This window comes from Lampetra planeri, chromosome 5 (assembly GCF_965212315.1).
Source record: "Lampetra planeri chromosome 5, kcLamPlan1.2.h2, whole genome shotgun sequence".
Classification (NCBI taxonomy): Eukaryota; Metazoa; Chordata; class Hyperoartia; order Petromyzontiformes; family Petromyzontidae; genus Lampetra; species Lampetra planeri.
The window spans coordinates 15,728,471-15,754,405 of record NC_136111.1 but is presented as its reverse complement, the minus strand read 5'-3'; the positions used below and the strand labels follow the sequence as shown (position 1 = coordinate 15,754,405).

General features: G+C 46.4%; 1 protein-coding gene across 1 annotated transcript; it reads left to right on the top strand.

Annotated features, from left to right (window-relative positions):
* The first annotated feature begins 1,099 nt into the window (after positions 1 to 1,099).
* Positions 1,100 to 18,004, top strand: LOC144719002 (cleavage and polyadenylation specificity factor subunit 6-like). The gene is given in 11 exon segments (XM_078594719.1): positions 1,100 to 1,186; positions 2,300 to 2,524; positions 7,698 to 7,801; positions 9,930 to 10,069; positions 10,694 to 10,909; positions 12,045 to 12,442; positions 12,444 to 12,814; positions 13,806 to 13,942; positions 15,240 to 15,393; positions 16,665 to 16,849; positions 17,229 to 18,004. Coding segments are annotated over 10 exon segments (1,989 nt in total). The 5' UTR covers positions 1,100 to 1,126; the 3' UTR covers position 16,849; positions 17,229 to 18,004.
* The last annotated feature ends 7,931 nt before the right edge of the window (positions 18,005 to 25,935 follow it).

Here is a 25,935-nt window from a genome sequence, read left to right as displayed (position 1 = left end):
GTCTAGAAACCGCAATATGAAAATTGTAATAAGAGCGAATACGTTTCTTAAATTGGCAATGTTATTGTTATAAATATGCGAGCTTGGGAAAAGTTACTGAGAGGGAATTTCAAAGACGAGCTATGAAGGACAACAAACCACAAGCCAAACATTTTCGGTGCACGTGGTGTGTGGTGGGGGGCATGGAGAGGCGGGGTTCCGGTGGATGTGGTGTAGTGGGGGCATGGAGAGGCGGGGTTCCGGTGAATGTGGTGGGGAGCATGGGGAGGCGGGGTTCCGGTGCACGTGGTGTGTGGTGGGGGGCATGGAGAGGCGGGGTTCCGGTGGATGTGGTGTAGTGGGGGCATGGAGAGGCGGGGTTCCGGTGAATGTGGTGGGGAGCATGGGGAGGCGGGGTTCCGGTGGATGTGGTTAAGTGGTGGGGGGCATGGAGAGGCGGGGTTCCGGTGGATGTGGTGGGGGGCATGGAGAGGCGGGGTTCCGGTGGATGTGGTGAAGTGGTGGGCACGGAGAGGCGGGGTTCCAGTGGATGTGGTGTAGTGGGGGGCATGGAGAGGCGGGGTTCCGGTGGATGTAGTGTGGTGGGGGGCACGGAAAGGCGGGGTTCCGGTGGATGTGGTGTGGTGGGGGGCATGGAGAGGCGGGGTTCCGGTGGATGTAGTGTGGGGCATGGAAAGGCGGGGTTCCGGTGGATGTGGTGTGGTGGGGGGCACGGAAAGGCGGGGTTCCGGTGGATGTGGTGTAATGGGGGGCATGGAGGGGCGGGGTTTCGGTGGATGTGGTGAAGTTGGGGGCATGGAGAGGCGGAGTTCCGGTGGATGTGGTGTTGTGGGGGGCACGGAGAGGCGGAGTTCCGGTGGATGTGGTGTGGTGGGGGGCATGGAGAGGCGGGGTTCCGGTGGATGTGGTGTAGTGGGGGCATGGAGAGGCGGGGTTCCGGTGGATGTGGTGTGGTGGGGGGCATGGAAAGGCGGGGTTCCGGTGGATGTGGTGTGGTGGGGGGGCACGGAATGGCGGGGTTCCGGTGGATGTGGTGTAATGGGGGGGGGCATGGAGGGCGGGTTTCCGGTGTAGTGGGGGGGGGGCATGGAGGGGCGGGGTTCCGGCGTGTGGGGGCCGTGTGAAGATGGCGGACGGCGTGGACCATATAGACATCTACGCCGACGTCGGGGAGGAGTTTAACCAGGTGCGGCTGCTCGCGCGCTCCTCGCGTTCACTCTCCCCAGGTTCCCCCCTCGGTCTTCACGGGATCGCCTCCAACCAACCCTCACCCACCCACCCCCGGGGTGAAGGGGAGCGAGATTGTGGGCGGTGGGCAGAGCGCGGCGAGGGAGTATGAAGGGAGGATTGTGAGCGGGAGGAGGAGGGGAGCAGGCGGGCTGGGCCCCGTGTCGGCCATCTTAGTCCCACACAAAGACGGCGTCGTCGTGTCCTCTCACCTCTCGTCCTCCTCTCAGTGGGTCCCCGCGATGTTCTCCGCGTGTCTGCGAGGCCCTCTCGTCCCCGCTCGCTCCGTGTCCGAGTGTCGTCTTCACGGCGGCGCGGGTGTCATGGTGCTCCGTGTCAATGTTATGGACCCTGTGGGGGTCACCCGTCTCCTCCCCTGGCTCCTGACTTAGGCACCTTGCGTCTGCAGATTCGCTCAGTCCACGCCGTGTGTGATATTTAATGTTTGCGTGCGTCCGTGTGTAGTTTAACTGTGGATGTCGGTCGGTGTGTTTCGTCTCATGAGCGTGTTTGCCGGAGCATGTTTAGCTGTGTGACTGTGCATTTTGGAGTCCGTGTTTATATTTGTCTCGCTGTGTATCGGGGCTGTCGCCACGACACTTGGCACAAATGGATCATCGATAGGCGGGTTTGTACCAAGGCTTGAATTGCCAGGGCTTGTGGACTGTTCTCAATGTGTACTGCCTGGCATGGGACGTTTATCAACGAGGGGGGCAAATTTACCAGCGCGGCCCATGCTTTGGAGTGACAAATATACTGCTCCAGCCAATCCGCATCAGTTGTGTACGGCGATGGTGGCCGCAGCGTAAATGTATGTCAGAGTTTGGAGGAGGGGGGGTGGGGATAATAATGCCATGGCCAGCGATTGCAGCACAGCTTTTCAGAGCCACTGCATTAACCACGACCATCGTCAGTCAAGTCAGTAGCAAGCGTCATCGTCTTTTCGAATCACACTGGCTGCCAGAAGTAGAAGCCCTTACAGCGTTGCCGGCCGCAGTGCCCCCCCCTCTTCACGGTTCTCCAGTGAACGCACGAAGCACCACTGTTGTGCTCGTCTCTTTTTCCCCCACAGGAGCAGGAGTACAGCGGCCACGACAACGTTGACCTTTACGACGACGTGATCGTCCCGACCGCGAGCAACGGCGAGGAGGCAGACGAGGCTGACTTCCAGGACTCTCTGACCCCGCTCGACCAGCCGGGGAAACACACCACCACCGTCGCCCTTGCCGGGGGCCGCCGTCTAGGCTATATCTATAACGGCAAGCGCGTGGCTCTGTATGTAGGCAATCTCACCTGGGTGAGTTTGATGGCTGTGAGCGCAAAAAAATACCACCGTTTGCGTTTGCACCGCCCTTTTGTAACTAACACTGGCCGGTCCATCTGTGTTGAACCTGAACTTTTCGTGATCGATTGAAGTGCACTTTATTTTCTCTCCCTCCCTTGTGTGTTGTAGGGAAACGCACCGGGGTTTTGTTGTTGTTTTTGAACTGCATGTGAGTAAGCCACTCAAATGTTAACAGAGTCTAATGAACGCGCCTTCTCTCTCTCTCAGGTGTTGATAACGAGAGGGCCCCTTCTTAAGCAGTTGTAGAGCGGTTCTCTCTTATGGATAGGTTCGCTCTTGCTTTGGGAATATGGAGGTTACAACTACCGACGAAAGGGCTGAGTCATTATATAAACATGCCCCATTGCTACTTTTTGGGCAAGAGAAGACTTGAAACAATGTTACCTAAAAGTTAGTACGTGGACATATATTTGAATTTACATGGCTTTTCAGTGATGTTTACAAATTGGTTGTATGAAAGCTATTTTATTAACACTTTTTGCAGTTTGACATATAATTCCTCCGCGTTTGATTTTAGATTACTTTATGCAACCATATGCACACTGTCGCATTGAGACGTGAATATTGTAATGTTTCATGTGTAATGTAGCAGTATACATAATACTGTCATGTTAAGATTATTGTGTAAATGTTTCCATTTGGAAACACTCGTGCTTGATTCACCAAAAGTTCAGGTCTCAAGTTATTTTGTAAATAAGTATTTGTTATTACAATATAATAGTGCAATGTTAATTTAAATATACTTTACACGAAATGTGTTTTTGCAATATATGCTGATCACAAGGTACCATATTCTGGGATTCAAATTGTTTTTATATAAGAATGTGAACATATCCTTAAAAATTGTTCGTGCTGTTATCATGACCAAAACATGTATAAGATTAATACTTGCTAAACTCCATCAAATATTTCAATGTCCATCAATTACAAGTGAACCAAGCTGAAACATTGTGATGTTTAAATGACATAGCACAATCATGCGGTCCTTTCGAAAAGTGTTCATGTTAATCTAAGCCTTGGATCATTGGTTTATGTACAAACGATTTGCGCAGAAACTCAGTATTTACGTGGTAATTGCCATTACCCTTTGCTAGCCCTGCTCGGACCCTGCTCTTAGAATGTTCACCAAAGGCCCTCTCACTTTCCGGTATGCGGTTCAACAAATGCAACTCAAATTTAGCTGATGCATTATTTGGTGGCTGAACATCTGGGCGTTTTTGTTTAAAGGGAGTAAGTTAATGGTGTGATTCCCGCTACAGCGGCCAAATATGCTTTACAGGGAATTGCCAAAGTGTGCAATCTGCTGTAAAGTAGATACTAAACAGCTTATGGTGGCGTTTGCTCATACCATTAAGCCGTTTTCCAAATGATGCAAATGTAAAGTTTTATTTTAAACTGTAATCATTTGTAAAAAAAAGTAATTTTTTGCACATCTCCCAAACAAAGAGCAAAACCCCAATGTGCACTCATCGTTGTTGAAGCAATGACTGCTACATTGCAGTTGATATTCTTCGTAGCCGAGCAGGACCATCAAAGCTGGAGCTCGTGCTCAGAGCCACTGTTTATGTGAAAGGAGTGCTGTGAGAATGCTTTGCTGCCTTATGTTGCGTGCGAATGCTTCATGATATGACGCAGTTTACAGAGCTTATCGGGTTCACTCATGCTTCGTTACAGGGCCGTTTCTGTTTCACTTTCAAGGATGGGGCTGGGCATATGTAACAACAAAGCAGAGCGTAGCTGTACCGATGACTGCACAGTTTTACCGACCTAAGCTTGGTTGTAGTTGGTATTGCATCATTAATTGCTGGCTAATCATGCTGTATGTATTTTTCTGCTGTAACAGTTTGTGTTACCGTGTTTATGGGATGCTGGTGTGGTGTAATGGGAAACACGCGGGACTTGCAAACCAGGGTTGCGGGTTCCTCTTGGCGTGGAAATCAAAAACACTGGGCAAGGTTCTTAAAACTCAACTGCCTCTGTCCACCCAGCAGTATAAATGGGTACACCATAGTCGATCTCCAGGTCATGTGGTGCCAACATGGAAGAGTAGGATAAATACCCTTGGGTGGGGGCCCTTCTGCCAGCAGTGGTATGAGTGAGCAATTGCAGGGATGCACCTTGACTTTTTTTTTTACTTTTACTCTGTGCGAGTGGCTTTGGCCAACAGAGCACTGTGTAATCATTTATTTGTTGTGGATGGGTTTCTATGTTGCATGTTCACACCAGGAAACCGTGGTGCAATGTGTTCTCTATGCGATGTGTCACGGTTTCTATATTGAGAATAAGGTTCTGTATTAGAAGGGTCAATTTAACTTGCCCAGAGAGGAGTGTGGTGTTTCTAATACTTGGTTAAAAGAGATGACCTGTATCGTTATGGTTCAAGGATTCTGTATTGGTAGACGATAATGCTCTTGAAAGGGTCAAACGCCAGCAGCATGAAGAGATAATGGTTCTATATGGGTGCAATGTCGGGTTTTGTATTTAATGCCCAAGCTATGGCACCCAAACAATACGAGTTCTCGATCTGATGGGTAAAGAATTAGGTATTGATGTTAACGAAGGCTCCATGTTATACGGCTTAAATATTCCATGATGAGTGGTAAAACTCAAGGCATCACAACAGTGAGTTTTTTTCTGCTTGTCTTGCATCGAGAGTTGAGTGTTGCAAGAGATTAATGTTCTGTGTAGGAGCGTTAAGCAATTCTTGATCAGATAGTCAAAACTGTCACATGAACGCAACAAGGGTTCCAAATCAACATCATGGTTGTGGTCACCTGCGATGTGGCTATATTCTCAACTGAAAACATTTGAATGGATAATGTGCTTAGGTCAACATTGGCCAATAACCACTGGTAAAATCATTAAAACGCTAGACCAGATCAACTTGCTTTTGTCTTTAAGCTGTGTTCCGTTGCGTGGATTGTGTCTTGTTAAATTGGACAAGCATAAGTCACAAATTATACAGAAAAGCAAGGCAACTTAGTTCCGTCGTTTATGTTAAGTGTCCAAGTTGCCTGTTTTGCATAGTAGCATGTGTAGAAGCAGGGACCTGTAGATAAGTTGGGGAAATTCAGGGGCACACATTACAGCTGTTGACCTTATGGAGTGGGCATTTTTTTGTAGCATCCCTGTACCTTTATACATTACTGTAATTTAACCCTTTATGTTATGTATGTGTGTAATGTGTATCAGACCAATGTACAATCATAAGGACCGGTTTCAAAACGTGTTTGGGAAGTGGGGATCAACTCGGCCCATCGTCCCTCCAGTGGCAGTGTTGTGGCCGGGAGATGAGATAACCGCAAAGAATGAAATCCAACTGTAGCCTTGAGCGTGATACCCACGTATGGGAGGTTTACCTGTCGTAATGTTGCAGGACCCTTCTAAATAAGAGTACGTAGACTCGGCAATGCTTTCCTTGAGCAAGGGCATGATTGTTGTCATAACACTGCTTATCATTTTCAGAGATTGACTACTGTAGAAATGTGGAATTTCCACTGCTGGCCCAAGGGCCATGAATGGGCATGAGTGCTACTCCTCGTTTACTGTAATGGGGTGACATGTTTACAGGTTTATGTACGTGTATTTGTACGATGGCTTGGAGCCGTCTTGCAGTGTATGTAGTTGAATCGTGAGTGTATAACGGCTGCAGCATTGGTGCCCTCGGCCATTCACCACAACCAATTGCCAAGCGATCTCATTTTTTTCTTCGCTCACAACAGCGTGCCCGATCCCTGACACCTGCGGCTGTTTGCAAACCGACTTGAACATGCTGTTTCACTTACGGACTGATGACACTCAAATGTAGAGTGTGGCAGTGACTTGTTAGAATTTAAAAGAACTTTTTCGGTGCTCTTGCACACACGCCAAAGCTGCATATGTAGTGTTTGGACACCACATGAACCACTCGTCCTTGAAAGTTTCCGCACTGCCACGCGCACGCCCTTAAAATGGAAGCTTTATCGAAGAGACACTTTGAAAGAAAATCCGTGCAATATATATCTGTTGTAATGTGAGTAATATATTACTTTGATATCATGTTTTAATAAGACATGCAGGACATTGATTATTTAAGTTATTCTAAATGTTTGCTTTTGAAAGTGCAAGTTTTGAATTTGTATGCTGCAAATGAAATTTATTCATGTGCAGAGTAAATGTTACTTTTCTGATCAGTGCACATCTTCACAGCACTTGTGTTTTGGCGTAAAACCTGCAGATTGTCAATGAGGTCATCGTCAGCTGTGATCAGTCCACTGTTTGGATGAAGCCTTTCCCAAGCTGCTGCTACCTGAAATATTTAAAGATATACTAAATTGTACCCTGCAGTGCACATTGACAAAAACCACCGCATGCTTAAAACGACAAACCCTGTAAGAAATGTGTAAACGTGTATTTGTGTTCCCAAATAGAGTCCTTTAACCAAACCAAAACGAGCTTTTCAAGAGCGGACTCTTTTGTGTGTGCACGAGTGAGAATGTCAGTGAGTCGAGCGCCTGCGTACTTCACACTCCATTCACAGGGGACGCCGTGGCTGTGGGGCTAGAGTTTAGTACCCATCTGTGTACCGTGTTGGTTTGGAGGAATCCGGGAACTGGTGGGGATTGGACGTGACGATTCATTCCATGAATTTTCACAATTTGGGGTCACATTTTTACTGTTTGTATTGTCTGTATTGTATGGTTTGTCTCGTTCCGTCCCATTTGATCCAGTGGCTAAATTTTTTTGAACAATTAGTTAGGCATGTCATGGTCAACCCCTCGTAATTTAGCTCATTTCCGAAATTCAGGTTCACTTACGTTTAAGGATCTGTTTTGGTCTTGTTTTGTATGTCTTAAACCGTTCTGTCACATCTTCCTTTAGCCCAATATAACGTTTGTACATAATTATCTAGGCATGTAACGTTTCACTGCGTATCGATTCGGTGAATTGTCACATTCCACGGTCACTTCCATTCCAGAATATTATTTTGTCCCATTTATTTCGCTATGTGCGCAGCCGACTTTCGGCAAGTATGGCCAAATGCTGTGTGAGAGGGTGACAAGCACGTGGATGTGTGAACGTTGAGCTGGGGGGTGGCAAGCCATGTGGGATCCGCGAGCCCATGTTGAGTTTCTCTCTCCCACAGTGGACAACCGACGAGGACCTCGTGAATGCCCTGCAAGGGATTGGCGTCACCGACATTCAAGAGATCAAGTTCTATGAGAACAGAGCCAACGGACAGTCTAAAGGGTAGGACGTCAGACTGTGAGTGGAGAGCCATCGCCAAGCACTACCGTGGCCTGGCATCCTTTATTTTTTAATACATTTTTCGTATCTTTTCTAGTTTTATTCCAACTGCTTTTGGTGTCATGTAATGAGAAATGTTCTCCAAGTATCGGTGAAAAGCCAAATTAAATAAGATTGCTTATTCAGGCATTGATGGCTGATTGCTTCAGCTTGCTGCATTTGACAAGCCACTAATCTCGGGTGGCTGAAACCCATATTTGAACCCAGGACCTTAACGATACCTGCTCATTGCCTCTCAGCCACTCAGACCTGTGGCATTGTGGGGTTACACTTTGCCAATGAGACTCGACAAAACCAGGTTGGAGGCTAATTCATTTAATAAATTAATGCTGCTGGAAAAGACTTAATCTGGAAATAAAAATGTTAGGACAGATCTTCGGGGTCACGTGTCGATTGCGCAACAGCTGCGGGATCTGGCGGGGGGGTTGAAAGCATTGGTGTGGTGTCATCAACGGCTTTGGCCATGATGACATCTTGAAAATGTAAGATGCTATAAAAAAACGACTGCTTTTGAAGATACATGATCGTCTATCATCCTTGAAAAATTTCACCACTCGTTTATCATAGAATCTACCATCTCCCATCAAATCATAGACTGCCTCCGTTTATGCTTTCCTCATTGGCTGTTTGCACTACAGAAACGGTTCAAGGTAAAAAAAATACTTAAGTTTACATTCATTGTTTTTACTCTTAAACACCCCAGCACCCAGTCAGGTACATAGATCAGTAGTCGTTTCATGCAGCTTTAGTTAAAATCTGCTAACCAACATTCCATCAGTGATCCCAGGGAATGTCCCACCTAAACAATTGACGACATTTAGTAGTGTTACGACTTTTCCATAGTTGTGTTTTTCATCATTGTACAAGTGAAAGATGAATGTTAAGCCAAAGTGCAATTGTCAGGCTCCAATACAAGCAATGGAATGCATCATAAACGTCTACACCCATCCGCTCCTTTTCCAGGGGGAATCTGATGAAACAATTACCATATTGTTATATAAATTAGGAATTTTATATCATACACCGTCGTTCGTGCAAATAGTATCTCATATGCCAAACCACATTAATGCAAAACATGATAGGCGATGCACCACAGACAACACAAACATGAACCATGTGAAGCCAACAATAAATAGTTAAGCTGTTGACATGGGTGAAAATCCAGAGAATAGTAATAACAATGATAATAAATAGATTGCTTTGATACTGTCATTCCTGTCAATATCCCCCCTCAGACCCATAATCTTCAGTCCCCGAGTCATATCAGCTACCTATGTACTTGGCCATCAATCGGAATCTCACCTTGTACCTAAAATTATAGATTCTGCAATTCAACCCCGTCAGCCGCACAGAACACGAGGGTTTGACTCTTGCCCAAGTCTCATGGTGATGCCGTGGCATAGCTTGAAGAAGCCATCGCTCTTTAAAGCAGATGTCGTCACCACACCTGATGGCAATAAGCTGCAGGCACCGCAGCCCAAATTGTAAATCAAAGGGGCTGTGTTGGCGGTGATGTACAAGCACGGACAAAATAATACCCACAAACACTGCCTCAGAGTCCGCATCGGCTATGATCATCCACCATAGGTATTGAAGTATTGTTTGGCCCACAGGGAAAGGTTCCCCAGCCCATTCGTTTATCCAGGAAAGCCTCTCGAGTCTCAACGATATCAGTAGGCTCTCTGCCAGTTTTTTGCAGTCGGTGTGCAATGTTTTTACGTGTAATACCAATTGAGTAATTGGCATGTAGTGTTGAGCATTGAGGTGTTTGGCCAGTATCAAAAAATTTTATTTTCACTGGGAAGAAACCAGAGAGCCCGGAGGAAACTCATGTTAAGAGAACAGGGAGAGAATGTAGAAACTCCATGGAGAAAGGCAGCAGAGTTGGGAATCGAACCCATGTTCTTTATTGTGAGGCACAAGTGTTACCACTGTTCCACCCTGAACTATGTCAGTAAGCTGCGTAAGTTCCTTCAGACACTCGTGACGGTTGGGTCACTTGAGTGGCAGGGTATATTGTGTTTTGTAAGGGTCCCAACCAACCCAGATCCTGCTGCCCTCTCACCACCAGGTTTGCGTTGGTGAGCGTGAGCCTGGAGGCCTCGTACCGCAAGGTGATGGACCTTCTGCCCAAGCGCGAGCTCCACGGACAGAACCCCATCATCTCCCCGTGCAACCGCCAGTCTCTCAACCAACTCGAGATGCAGTCTCGTAAGACAGTCTCGCAAACGTCACGGCGTCCATACCGCCACGCCACGTGTTTGCACCCGATCCTTGCTGTGCCAGCACAGTAACGGCCCAAGGCTCTTTTGGTTAAATCATTCAGCCAACAATTAGAAGGTTGTCAGTTCAAATCCCAGTCACCATCACTTCTCACAATTTTCTGAAATAAATACTGGTTTGTGTGAATTTGACATTGGTCATCCTGTAGACATACCGACCCCCATCATAGGAATGTGGAATTTCCATTACTGACTTTGGGCTGGCGAGAGAGAACGGACCTGATACACTCTCAATTGGTGAGTTTATTCTGATCAAATTTACCACGGTGTATGAATTGCTGTTAACATCACTTCACTGTTAATCACCAGCGATGGCCCTGGAGATCGACTCATCCTTGCCATAGGAATCTGGTGTTTCTATACCCATCAATCACTTGATGGGAAACCACTTCTCCATTCTTTTCATATCGGAGAAGGCAGAAATACACCTGGTGTCTTAGTGACTACAACTCGCATGATTCACTTTCACCCGTCCTTTTGGAATGTGGAATGTTCCTTTGCCTCCTTTTCTGCCCGCTCACCCTTACCCCCCCTCTATCCTCCGGGAAAACAGGTGGGCCAAGTGGGCAGATGTCCGGGGAGGGCCGTGCTGGTCCCCCAGGCAGCGGCCCTCGCGGGTCTCCCTTCCCTCCCCCGCCCGTTGGGCCTGGCGGCGGTGGTGTGAGGGGCCGCTTTCCTTCGCCGGGCCCAGGTCCCGTTGGGCCCAACATGGAGAGGCCATTCCCTGGTCACCCTGGGCCTCCTCCTGGAGGACCCCCGCCATTCCAAGGTGGGGGGGGCACAGGACTAAAACCACAACCACCATCGTTGTCAGCGTTAATAATTACAGCGTGATGATCGTCATGTTTGATTCTGTGGAGACTTAGCCCAGTGCTGCTTTTTCGAGGTTCATGGTTGGAATCTGGAAAGTCACCCTGGTTATTACTGCAGGTGTATTAACCATAAATCTATACCTTCAGCTTTATTGGACGTTAAAGAGCTCTCGAGGTTCAAAATGAGTAGGCCATTGTGTGCCAGCATTGTGGTCCAAATTTGCAAAATTACAAAAATTACCTGCAAATTGCTCTTTGAAATAGACAGCAATCATCGCCCCCTGCTGGCAGAATGTCTGCTTGCAGGCCAGATGAGTCGCCTTGTATTGCAGAGGGACAGTTGCCACGGGCTGCCTTTCCAATGTTTGAGATGAGAAGTGATGCAAGCCACTTGTTGCACACACTGCGCTCTATCAAACCTATTATTATTGTTACAATTTTCACCAGAGTCATGATCATCGTCGTAATGATCATCGGTCATCTTTATAATTCATAAACTCAATTAAGATAATTACTTGCATTGTCATCATCCTCTTGCGATTATACATACTAACATACACCTTCGATTAGCACTGTTGGCTACATACATACGGTGCGAAAGAAGTTCATACATACATTGCGATTATCAGGGTGGTTGGCATCCTTACAGGTCATCCTCAGCATTGTCCTCATCTTCGACATCATTGTAGGCTTCATCATCGTGGTCAGGATTGTCCCATCATGAACATAATCCTCAAAATCCTAATGATTTTCATCATATTCTTCCTAAATGTCATTGTGCTTATAATGACTGGGTGAAATCAAAACAATCCCGCTAATTTCTTATTATGAACAATGAACCCGGCCACCCAATTTCGATTCCTGGATATGGCTAACATTAGTGGAGAGTAATATCTGAACTGGTTTTGGCTCCCCCACCACCTTAACCATTCTGCAATGACCCAGCATGGTGACTGACAAGAGAGTGGAGAGGCTTTCATCCAGCAGTGGATTGAAAAAGGGCTGTCAACTAAAATGAAACTATTATTTTGGATGTGAATGTATGCATGTGACTCAAACGGCTCTTCTATGTGCATTTTTGTGCCCCCACAGTGCAGGGCCCCCCCCGCGGGATGCCCCCTGGCCCTCCTGGACCCATCGGTCCCCCCATGCCTGTGCATGGCCCGCCTCCCATGGGCCTCGTGGGTCCCCCGCCTCGGGCTGACCGCCCCCCACCGCCCGTAGTCTTTCCCGGGCAGCCTTTCCCCCACCCAAATCACCCCCACCCTCACCAACACCCCCACCCCCTTCAGCACCCCCACCCTCACCAGCACCCCCACCCTCACCCACAGCAGTTCCACGGGGAGCCCCCCCGTGGGCTGCCGCTCCCACTTCACCCCCATGGCGTACCCCCCATGGGCCCAGGGGGCTTTGGGCCAATGCCGCCTGGCCCCCCTCAACAGGGGCCGCCACCGCCACCCCCCGCCCCACCCACACGGGCACCCTCACCAGCCTCCCCCAGGCCTCATGCCCCCCAGACCGGGACCTCCGTTGCCCCCGCCTCCCTCCTCATCGGCTCCCCCAGGGCACCCGCCGGGGCCGCCCCCCCACATGGGGCTGCTGCCCCCGCCGGGGCTGCCCCCTCCCGCACCGCACGTCAACCCTGCCTTCTTCCCGCCCGGCAACCACGGTGGTGGTGGTGGTGGTGGTGGTGGCGGTGGTGGCGGCGGCGGCGGTGGTGGCGGTGGAGGTGCTGGGAACAACGTTGGGCCTCCCGGGGGTGATCCGAGAGGCCCCCCGCCCCCCGAGGGGTACGGGCAGCCCCCACAATTTGAGCGAGGAGATTTTCGCAAGCAAGAGTTTGGACGCACGCCCTCGCCATCGTAAGTCGCTCATGCATGCACACACGCACAGGGAGAGAGACACCACAGGGTGGGGGTGTTGGCTGCTGCCGATTTGCTTTCATTGTCAACGTTTGTGTGTACAGCCCCTTTGTCAGTCGTCTGCTTGGTGAGAGCCTCCTCAACACGCCTGTACTGGTCATAGGAGTTGCTTGACCAAACTTAACCATGCTGCTGCTCAGTGTGGGTTGGTGAAGGTTGGGAACATTGACGTGGATGCGACTTCAGCAAGAGATCCTTATGATCATGCACATCATCGTTGTCCTCTTTGTCGTCATGATTGTCGTCTTCAACATGGGGCGCCACGGTGACGAAATGTTAACTACTTGGCCTGGTATACACGATGCCTTGAGTTCGAGATCTCAACCCTTGACGCCTGTTGTATACTTGGAGTTTGCATGTTCTCCCCGTGGTTGCGTGGATTTTTCTCCAGTTAAGCGCTTAACCAGTTGTGGTAGTTCAAACATTTACACCTTTTAGCTGTTCCAAGATGAGTTAAAATATAACCGTCGTGATGTTTGTCTTGTGAAATCACTGGTGACGGCTTAGACTGTCCAAACGCTCTTGAGAACCCAGTTTAATTGAGAACTCCGTTTATTTCCTGCCAGGATCTTCGCAGTACCCTGCATTTCTCAAACCCTCCATTTATCAAACCCTGCATATAAAGTCGTCACTAAATGTTTTGACACAACCATTTCTCCCTTATCATGCTTGTCTGAGTAGGGAGATGCTCCATTAATTCGGTGATGTTACGTAGGACTTAGGGGTGGACAAGTGGCTCGGTGGCGAACACTGCGCCGTGAACCGGGTGATCTACATTCGTTTTCCCGGACACGGTTAACATTGGTGGAGAGTGTGATGTTTGCATCAGTCCTGGGGGCAATCCCCTAAACCCCTCGGACCGCACAGCTGCCTCTCATTTTCAGTTAAACTATTTGGTTTACATTTTTTTCTGTTGTCGATGTCATCGTAGTTTGGGGTACCGCTTTCACACGGAAATGGAGCCAGCGAACAACAGCCTGAGCGAGGTCGAGTTTGAGGAGATCATGAATCGCAACCGAGCCATCTCGAGCAGCGCAATCTCCCGCGCCGTGTCCGATGCCAGCGCAGGTGAGCCGCAAGTGGTGACTGGATGGAAAACGGCTGAGGTTTTAAAACCTAGCAATTGTAATGATGGTCATGTTTTGTGCGGGAGTAACATTTTTGTTAAGTGTGATATAAAGTCAAGCGCTTCAGGGAGATGTGTAGTGAATTTTAGAGATGTTTGATTGTGTTGGGCAGTGAATGATTTACATTTGGCATGGCATGTGCCACCAAATCCACATTTAACCCGCAACACTGGGACATCATTTACGAGGCATGTAATGGTTAATCGATTAAAATGGATTCTTAGGATTGCCGTACATTAATAAAATGTTGCTTTTAAGCATGTCTTATTTACAGTAAGTCCAGAAATTATACGCTTTATATACCTTTGGACTTACAGATTGAACAATACAGAATAAATAAGATGGGGAATACAACTGATGAAATAAAAGTAGAAGAAAAAAAATGTAATTCTTAAATTGAACCGCAGCTGAGTATTGTAGCAACCCGGTATTATAACAATCTATTCGTAAATTAAACGAGTCTTGCATGCATCGAATAATTTGTGTAAACATTTAATATTTGTGCAAATGTATGCAGAGTTTCTCTTAGGTGAATGGCACGACAAACACAACACAGATGGGCATTATAGGCAAGACAGAGCACGAGAGCGGACAAGTGTACACACATTTGAACGTGACGGCACACGCGCGCAATTAACAGCACACGCAAGGCCACACTATTGAACACAAACACATCAGACATGACTGGCAGAACATAGACAAGACAGACAGTGCAGATGAAACAAACAGTGTCGGCGAGACGGTACGGACGAGATGCAATGCGCATGAGACGGTACCGTACCAATGAGACATTGCCAACAAGACGGTACTGTCCAAACATGACCCGTACACACAACGAACGGGACATGTGAATTGCAAGATGGCACAATTCTTACCCCGAGTTGTGCCGATGCGTTTAATTTCAGGAAGTGTGTGGTGGGGAGATGTTATCTCCCTCGCCTGGTTTACAGGACTTCATGGGTTCGATCCTGACCCTGACCCCTGTATATTTGGAGTTTGCATAATCTCCCTGTGGTCGTGTGGATTTTTTCTGACTCCTCCAGTTTTTCCCTCCACATTTAGAATGGACATGCATTTAGAATGTCTGGCTGCTATGAATTTACACGATAATCCACTTCGTTGAGCTATAATTTGTGGCCAGGTCGCTTATGAAAGGGAGCTGTATAGCTCAGTGGACCTTACCGGGCAAAATAAAAAAAATTAATTGTTTTTCCTTTCACGTTTCCTCCGTGCTGTAGGCGAGTACGGAAGCGCCATCGAGACCCTCGTCACGGCCATCTCGCTCATCAAGCAGTCGAAGGTGTCGAGCGACGAGCGCTGCAAGGTGCTCGTAAGCTCGCTGCAGGACTGCCTGCACGGCATCGAGTCCAAGTCGTATGGCTCCGGAGGGAGGTGAGGAATGGCGAGACTCCGAGATGGAGGGGGTGGCGGGGTGGCCGCCGCGCTTGGTCGGCAGGGGTGTGCTTCTTTTTCTTGTGTTAGGTATCACAGATCCATATTCAGATCTCGCAAACGCACAGTTGTTTTAGCCGGCCCGTCGTTGCACCCGATTTTAAAAAATATATATATAATTTTGTGCGCGCGCAATAATGCCCGTTGCCAGAAAATGTAAATAAAGTAATGGTGGTCACTGGAAAAATATAAATAGAGGAAAAGCAAAGAACAAAAACAGTGCATCAACGAAGTATGTGGTGATAACACACAATCTTAAGTTTTTTTCCCCCCATCTTACTCTGCATGTGCGGTGGTGCGTCTATGAGTTAAACATTTTATACAGGGCGAAAAACCAAATTGCTTTTGCAGTCAGCCTTCTGTGCACGTACAGCGTGCCCTCAGTCGCCCAATGGCAATGGCTGCCGCAAGAAAAACTCTGGTGCCTTGGATGGCAGATCTGTTTTAAAAAAACGCCACAGAGTAATTAATAATGAAATCGACTCTACTCAATTTCGACATGTGACAAATTCAAAACGCTTGATCTCTAAGTTAATACGCTGAATTTCATCTGTGTGTGTGTTGTCGTGTGGAATTGTGTGTGCTGCCTTGGACGTCTGTGCGCCGTCTGGTCTGGATGGCTTTGCGCCATTGCATTCACACGCCGTATATATGCTCTCGTACGCAGTGTTGCTTGTCTGCTGCTCTGTTTCCGAGCTTGTCGCTTCTGTCCGCCAACTGTGAAACACAAACTCACAAGGTGGCTGGATGACTCTTGAGGCTAATTCCGTGTAAGACACTGAACCATAACCAGTGAGAAATCAGAGTTCAAATCTGGGTTTCAGTCATTGGTGATTAAACAAGATTCTCAAGTTTAGCGAGGTCACCAGTTACATAAAAAAATAATTTGTTTGACTTTTGTTGAACACTTCCATAGGAGGCCATGTATGCAGAAGCACTACAAAGTGGGGGGGGAGATAAGCAGCTACGGAAGATACGGCGACACACGCACTTGTCAAAGGGTCTTCAAAAGTAGTTCTACGATGTCATATTCCAGACAACGTTTGATAGCACAATGCGGCACAATGCTTGCCGAGATCTTGCTGAATGCGAATGTGTTTGTCCCCGTGACAACGTGATGCCAATAGCACCATCGCAATCGCGTGTCACTTCGGTCGCTCGAGAGCAATTGAAATGTAAACGCTCGCTCGTCTCTCACTGTCGGTCGTCAGGAAACGCGAGAGGTCGCGTGAGCGCGATCACAGCCGTTCGCGAGAGAAGAGCCGGCGGCACAAAGAGCGATCGCGTAGCCGCGACCGGCACGAGGAGTACTACCGGGAGCGGAGCCGCGAGCGAGATCGCCACCGCGACCGCGACAGGGACCGTGAACGCGAGCGCGAGTACCGGCACCGCTGATGTACGGGCACGGCGCCACGGGGCGGCGGGGGGGGGGGGGGATTGCAGCACCACATGGGTTCATGGGGGAGTGGGGGGACAATTCGTTGGGTCACTGAGAAACGGTTGGGGGGTCTAATGCACACCCCAACTTGGGACGATATTTAGGCCACGCCACTGGTCTGCACGCATGGGGAATCGGTCGTGCGGTGTCTGTTAGCTAGAGCCTATCTGCTTTCACGTATCATGCGGAAGCTTCCATCTCATTCAGTAGGTTCCATCCACTCACATTGCACCATCCCTTCTAGACAACTCCCATCTGTATATTGTTTTTAACTAATGAGCGAGCGTGAATTAATTTGTTCACCGAGCAGCTCTTCACAATGCATTATCGTTTGTAGGTGCTGCATCGCCCCTCATTTCCCGGCCGTTCAGCACCAGCGATGGCGGCAGCAGTGGCGCCAAACAGCACCGAGCGTCAGCAATTGGCGCTCTTTCCTCTTCGTGTGCTCTTGCTCACGAGATCTGTTGTTGTAATAGTTATTCTTCTCATGTTCTTTCGTGAGTATTTTCTTTCCTCCTCCCCGCTGTTGCGTATTGAGTAGAACTGCCCCTAGCACGGCTTAGAAGCATTTCGGCGTTGTCTCGTCGAAGCTGGGGCAGTGGACGGGTGGAGAGAGCACGTGAGTGAACCGTGCAGTGGGTGTCACGGTGAGATGCTTGTGACGTCGAGGAAAGGTTAACGAGCGGTCGTCGGTCGCCGCATGCAATCTCTTCTCGGTGCCGAGGATCACCAAGAGGGATTCCCTCGCCCCCCCCCCGACACAACGCGCTGCACTGCAGCGTCACGACACCGCGTGTGGATGTCCCCCCGCACGCAATTATCGGCTTCTCGTATGAAAACATTTATGCATCGTTCGCTGATTGTTGTGTTAATGATACGTTAACTCTCTTTCAGGAATGTTTTGTGTCCTTTGGCTAGTCGTTGTACCCCGCTTCCATCCCTCCCTCGACCCACTTTTCCCAGTAACGGCGAAGCTTCGATTACCACTTGTTAAATCTCGATTTCTATTCCCTTCCCATCGTAATCAAGGGCAGTTACGTAGTCTTTTGTTGAGTAGATACTGTTTTAATAATTGTATGGACTGACTTAGAATTAAAAAAGACTTGTTAAGTGTTTAAGTGTTGTCTCTTTAATGTGTGATAGAGGTTACTGATGAAATGTTGGAACGATATTGCCTGTGATTTATGTTTTTAGACAGGTGCTGTGCATGGTAACCAACGGTGCACTTTAATAATGCCTTAACAGACTTTAATGTTCGTTTTACAAGCTAGCAAAGCAATATTTTCATTATGTAATGTCTATTTTGTAAGGTATATACGGCAATTGCATTATTAAGTGTGACCAAAAGCTTGCACAACACCTGTTTAAAAAGCTCTAATGCTTAATTTGGTGGCTGATGTAACGTAACAATTTTTTATTTTTGTATCATTTGATAAGGTTGTTCATATTCTACCTCGTAATCGATGAGGTTGGCCTGCCCTCACTTGACCACCAACTCGTTGTTTACACAGCCATTCGCTATGTCACAGTGGGGACCGGGTGTCAGATTTTCTCAGATATTTGTACAATCCTCCCAACATATAAACAAGGCCACTGTTAAAGAGGTTCAAAGCAGCAACGTCTCCTTTGTAACCGAGGTCAAGGTTCTTCGTTTCTACCGGGTTTGTGATGAATTTCAATGAGCTATCACCTGGCTACACAAGGCACATTGCAATGCAATGGGCTCATGTGCAGTGGTTCACACGGGACTTTAACAACCGGAGGATTTGACTTGAATGTTTCACGAGGCCGTTATTTACAGTTTGCCTTCAATGGCCGAATGACTGAGCAGTTAAAAGCGATGGTCCACTTCCATGCATCGAAAATACATGGCAGCCCATTACACTTGCCACTGAGTTGATGGTTTGATTCCCGCTGCAGCGTCTGTTATTGTTAAGTGTACACACTGCTACAAAGTAGATGTTAAAGACCCCGTTACATTAAGAGTAAAGCATCGTTGGCCTGTTTCATAGGTCAAATACTAGTGTTTACAAATTAGTAGGAACTTAATTTTAAAAAAATAAGTCATTTTATAACTGATAACTACCTTAATTAAAATCCGAGGATTTCCTTCCATAAGGGATAGCGAAACTCGATGGGCTAACAGTTTCATATTCTTCTGCCGAAGATGGCGTTTATCTGAATTCTTCGAAAAAAATGTGTTTTTGTTTTGATGTGGGGTGTGAGCCTCGTTAGCTTTTGGATGGCCAACCACGGGGGCTTGCCCGGTGCTGCAGGGACACGTGGTGGTTGCGTGGTCGCCGTGAGATGGCAGAGTCGATTGCCCCCCCCCCCCCCCCTCATATGACTGAGTTTTCTCTGGCTTCTGTTCCTGTATAATTGGCATATTACAGTTGCAAACAGGCACCATCAGTCCAGAAGAAGTTTGTCACTTAAGGACTGTTAAGTGATAACTTTTTTCAAGTTTTGTCCATTGAGGACGAAAGGTTTTCCCTCCTTTCTGTGGTACCTTTAAAAGGGTGGTTCGTCTCTTTAAAAGGGGCATGCGTGCACCAAGCGCACGAGATGGCGCAAGCACAAGTATGTTTATTGTTTTGTGAGTCCCGACGGGCAATGTGTTTCTGAGCGTCATCCGTACTGAATACCTCTGCACTGGCAGTTGTGTCATGTGGGTGCCGGAGAGACCCTTTGCTGCCCTCGGCTTCACAAGTGCCGACGTGCCGAAGCTTAAATGTGAACATCGTGTGCGACTAAATTACTATAACATAAGTGACCTCATCTAACTACATAAAAAACTCAGGTTCGCAACATGGTCATGTTTTGCAGATCATTACGGTTGATTGCCTTTCCGGGCTTAAGTTTACCAGCAGCAATTTTTCAAGTAGGTAAAAACTGCACAGGTTTCAACATTGTGGGTCTCGTCAGCAGCTTGTTAAATATACTGCCTGGTTGCAATACATTGGTAAGAGCACTCTTACAAATGGGGCCCTGTTTTGGATGATGGTAAATACTGTATAAACACACTGCGTTCTTCTGGAGGATTGAGTGCGCAGGAAAGGTTTATTTTCTCTTGCGTTTAAAGGAAGGCATAACCCAAAAAAACTGTTCTTGTTGGACCGACGTGTACTTATTTTGTGGCGCTGACCATTACGCGTGACTTTGAAGCTTTGTCAATGACAAAGAAGACTTCAAGTGGCAATACGGAGCTGGTCGATCACATGCAGGAGTGACGGAACTGTTACGGCTGCCACTGCAGTGTCCCGCCGTTCTTACGCCAGTGGTAGTCCTCGAACGTGTGCTATGTCATTGTCTTAAGTCACGGTCAAGTCTTTGTTCTCATTCACTAAATGTCACGGGTCGGAATGCCTAGGAGGGACAGCCTCGGTGTGCGTCTGCAAGATGAGAGCCGATTGCTTTTTTGGTTTGTCTTTAATTGCGAGCTATTTTTTTTTAAAGTAATGTTTAACAAAGTTTTTGGACATTGGAACATTACCCCTTCCAGTTGGCTTCATTGAAAAGAGGGTAAATTGATATACTTTTCAAGCAACTGATTAAACCTGTTTTCAAGTATTTCAGACGACGGTTACTCCCATTGTTTTTTTTATAAGTGAGGCTTGAATTTCGTAATTTTCGGTGGGCCTTATTGAGTTATGTCGAATATAAATGGTGCCGTTTTATTCAGATTGGTTTTCCTAAAACGATGTGTATAAAGTTGCAGCATGCAGTTATTTCGCTCTGTCGATGGCAACACGATTCGGCCGTTTGGTTTTTTGAGGGTTTAAATCCCGCTGGTTTATCAGTGACCTCATCCTATCATCCCTCCAGGGTTGATAAACTAGGTACATCTTTGTGGGATGTTCGCAGAAGTGGCCGTCCTATAGAGAGAACCGGCTCCCACCATGGTTGTATAGAAATGCATTGCTCATTTGGACTGGGAGATCTTTAAAGTTTGATTCCTATCGATTTAAAGCTTTCGTGACTGCAGGGATTCATCTTCTTGGTTCTTTTGGTAAAGTCACGTAGAAGGGAAATAATAAAAGAATAAAAATCAAACGTAATAAAATAAGTTTAAAAATAAAGCAATAAAAAATTGTTTAATTATTATTTTATTATTTCCCTTCTACGTGACTTTACCGAAAGAACCAAGAAAATGAGTTTTATTGATGTAAGGATGGAAAGAAAATAACTGCATGACGTTTGTTGGAAAGCATTCTCAATAATTCACATTGCATTATTTAGTGTCACTTATATAAGTGTGTCTATTACAGACTGTGTACTGTACATATTGCATGTTTATGTGTTAAAGTGTATATATATATGTATATACACTATAGGTGCTGGCAAACAGAATTTGCCCCACAAATTTGAAGGCTTTACAGGGGTATGTGTATATTCGGTACACACACATCTGTGTACACTGGGTTTCCAATTAGTCAAACTTTTCTCAAATTGATCATTCTTTTAAATGCACTGCGTGCTAAATGCATATATTAGGGTATAAATAATCGTCAATGTCAGTTTGATATTCTTCCACGAGTTACTGTGCATTTTTTGTATTCGCCTTATCGCTAACTTAAGAAACACTTTGACCAAAATAACTGAGGAAATTCAGTTTAACACGTGATTCGTTGTAAATCTTGCTCCCGTAGTAGCAGTTCACGTCCGCCTGTTCTAGTGTAGCCACCAACAAATGTGCTTTTAAAATGTTTTGACTATTTAACACCTCGAGTGTTCGCATTGCACAAGATGTGTGTATTGGTTGCGTGCGTAGGTGATGGGCGTGGAATTTCACTGGTCAATTGCGATTTGGACGTCAATTTTTCCTATCCACTCCGCCAATTCGGCATGTATCAAAATCTGCCACCAGTCCACCCATCGGACAATTCGTCGAAATTATTTGTTATTAAACTCCAATCATAGACAATTTTAGCAAGTGTGTGTGTGTAAGTATGCGAGTGTCTAACTGTCGTCTGTAATTTGTATTGATATGCATTTTTATGCATGTGATTGAGGTGAGCGTTTGTGACCGTGTTTGTGAGTTAGTAGTGTGTGCGCGCGTACATATCTGTGGGTGTTTGTTTAGAATTAATTTTAATAAAGGATACCATCGTAATGTTGGATTCCAACTTTGGACAAATCCGGTGGAAATTATTGCTAATGTTTTGGTATGTTTGGGTCAATGCATGTCAGTTCTCAATTCGCCAAATCAATATATTCCACGCCCATCGCTCATTAACGTGTGTGCACCGAGTGGAATGTATGCGCTGCACAAGTGCAATCTGCCTGCTTGAGCAAGTGATGCTTGGTTCCAGTGACCTCTGACCTGAACGTGGAGCCATGCAAGTGAAACTGTACAGATGTGTTTTATAAACTCTGATCGCACCCCTTTGTCTTAAATGTGCCAGGCAGGAATTGTAGGGTTTTCCCCCATCTCCTTGTCCTCTGAAACCGTTAGAGCTCATAAGGTCTTGTTTAATGTTGTGGTGTAAAATACAGTTTGTAAAATAATGCAAATATTTGAAGTAATATTAATATCGGAGATCCTTTGAGCCATTTCAGTTTACTTTGCGAATACACAACTGACATGTAGTGTTTTGCACAGCTTCCAATGTAACAGCCAATGGCGCATTAAGAGGCGGAGTTTATGCTGATATAAAATTAAGTGTCTTTGACAATTCTACAAAGTGGATTTGCCGACCGTTCAAGAGGCTTGAATTCTGAAAACGTTCATTGATATTTTAATGTTCAGCTGTGCCGATGTCTCGGTACTCCCAAAAAATACCTTTGATAATCGTGAATGGCAAGTGCAACAATCGTCGGAACAACTTAAATGGTTTGTGTGGTCGTGATGTACAAGTGGAGTGACGTCGCTCGGATGGGGTGTAAGGGGTTTGTGTGTTCTGCCATGTGCTGAAGCTCTCGCTGGTTTTTCCCGTTACAGGAGGGGAAGTGTTTTTGGTCGTGAATGGTTTAATCCACCCCCAAGTGTTGTATTGAGGGAGTTCGTTTCCAGATGCCGAGTCGGCACTAGAGGTTCTGCCATTTAGGCACACGTGGTGAGTTAAATTGGTCTCGGTGCAGTCGCCTATAATGCCCCATCATTAAAGATCAATTTAGCAATTATTTTGAATTGCCGGTACCCAGTGCTGAGTTAGCTTTTGTTGATGTGAAATATGTTTACTTCAATGAGCATTGGATGGCACAAGTATCCATAATTTGTTAATAGCCAATATAAAATTGCATGTACCAATGACAGGGGGAAATCCATGAAGTGGTAATCAGATTTAGTTTCGAGTTGACCCATGACCAGGATTTGAATTCGCGACTTTCCGATCATGAGCCAGGTGCTCTAACCACTGCGCTTGCCGGCCAAGTGTCTCTTATTCATATTACGACGGTAAATAAATCTGGGGTGTCCCATGACCCTGTCATGCACGACTCGCGTGAGCTGCATGGTGATGGATGCAGTGGAAGAGAGTCGCGTTGGGAGAAGTCCTGCAGTGTCCTGTTCCGTGCCAGTTCCCCATGAAGACGAAAGAGTCCTCTGATGAAGGAAGGTTGCTCACGCATATATGTACAAAACAAGCTGCACGCTGTCATTGTACAAGCGTAGAGTAAAACATTTGAAAGATTGAAAAGTTAATGTTGGTGGAAGAAATAGATGGGTAAAACAATGTAGAACCATTGAAATCCTGGTGGTAATCGTGATGTCGAGTTTTTGGTTTTAATGCAATTGCAACCGTGCCTTGAGCTTATGTTTGTAAATGACAATATGAAGTGATTGTGTTTTTGTTGCACAATTTGTTGTGGGCACCATTGGTCCAATTTTTGTATTCGGCTCATATTCATACACAGTGGAAAATGTGTTCATAGCTCACTAATCGTTAGCAGTGGCCTTCACTAACATACAGAGTAAATGTATATATGTATTAAATAGAGTAGATTTTAAATTGGGCTGCTACCCCACACATCTTTGTTTCGTTGGCATGTGCTCAATCACGTTGGTGGCAGAAAAATAACGTGAGCATATGGTTGTTTAACTTTGTACTCAAACCGATGTATATAAACTGTTGCGTTCGGTCAGGTTCAGCAACCAAAATAACAATCGGAGCGATTCTTTCGAATTCCGTAAAACTACATTTTTCAAGAGCCGCAATACACATAAATACGAGACGGGTGGGCCTTAATAAATAACGTCATCAAGTGGTCCTTAAGGAGCACTTGATGACGTTATTTATTAAGTCACACACGGCTCGAGCCACGGGTGGCTGACCCCTGTGTTAGGTGACCAGCTTCGGGGCTTTGTAATGGCCATGTTGCAGTCATCACTGATGCTGCTGCTGAGTGCTGCATGCGTTTGATTTCAGGCTGCAGTAACTTGTCATTAATATCGAGTTGGCAGGTGTAATTAGTTTGATCTCAGTCCGGTCACCAATAACTGCACAAAAGCCCATAATTGTACTATTTGGTTTCACTTAATGTGTAATTCTAGCTCTACAGATTAGATGTTGTGTTGGTTCAAGGTCACAATTACATTTCAAGAATGAATTATTTTTCATTTTTTACTGGCTAGTTTTTGTGCCGGTTTATTTGCTGCATTAGTCCGATTGTAACAAACATAATTCACACAATTCCTGACTTGATGTATATATTGTGAGTGTACGAATCTATAAATCAATGAATTGTTTACATACATGTTGATCGGCATGTGACAAAGACTGCAGAACAAGTGGCTGGGCTTTGTCAGCCGCTAAAAGTGAGTCCGGGAATTAGTTCTGCGGCGTTATCTTACAGGGCCGTTCCCCAACACAAGGTGCCCTCCTACCTAACAATTCTGGGAGGAGATGTGTTTGTCTTAAGTTCCTGTGACAGCACAATCGTGATATAGAACATTTATTTAACATAATCTCCATGTAGACTGCACGTGTATAGAACATTGATTGTTCATAAAATATGATGCGTGGCGAAAGGAAAGTTGTACAACTCTCCGTTGTGTTATTTAGCGATAATGTGTGTTGCTTGGAATGGTGTCTGACGTTTTGCTCCGCGTGCTGGGAACTGATTTGGAACACGTGAAGCGAAATTTGGGACGTGATGTCCAACATGTCCGATCCGAATGCACAGATGGATGTTTTATTTTCTACTTTTAAAAAATGCAGCTCATGATATGAAGTATAAATCTTGACTGAAAGTTTTCGTGACTGCAGAAATTCATACTCTTTGGGTCTTTCGGTAAAGTCACGTAGATAGAAAAATTCAAATCACGACGTTTCGATCGCAACACAAGCAGTCGCCTCCAGGTGAAACAATACAGCAGGCGGACTGCTGAAGCAGGAAAACATAGAGCGAGAGAGCTACTGCAGCCAAAGGTTTTATAGGTTTGAGATGGGTACAACCCAATGGTAAGTGGGCGGGGCTAGAGATGGAATTTGCATGTAAATGTAAGATCGCAGAGCCAGATATACCCTCGGCTAGTGTGTGGCTAGAGATTAGCATGCGATCTGCCGGGTGAAGGACAACAAACTAAACACAAAGCACTTATAAAGAATTGAGTTTTCATTCTATATTTAAAAGCGCTCGTGTGGCTTCGTATCGGAAGAGCGATCCAGACGGCCGCAGAAGCGCGCCTGTGAAAACGCACGATGCAATGAAGCTTTCCTCTTTGGTTCTTTCGTTAAAGTCACGTAGGTATCAAATAAAATAAACCACGACGTTTCGATCGCAACACGCGCACGATGCAATGACGCTTTACTCTTTTGTTCTTTCGTTAAAGTCACGTAGGTATCAAATAAAATAAACCACGACGTTTCGATCGCAACACAAGCGCACGATGCAATGACGCTTTACTCTTTTGTTCTTTCGTTAAAGTCACGTAGGTATCAAATAAAATAAACCACGACGTTTCGATCGCAACACAAGCGGTCGTCCTCGGGCGGAAGATGTTTAATCCAGCAGTAGAACTGCTGAACCAGCGAGAGAAGCTTGTTGAGTGTGCCGGGGGGCGGCGTCCCGTGCAGGAACCCAGACGCGGTGGGGACTCGCAG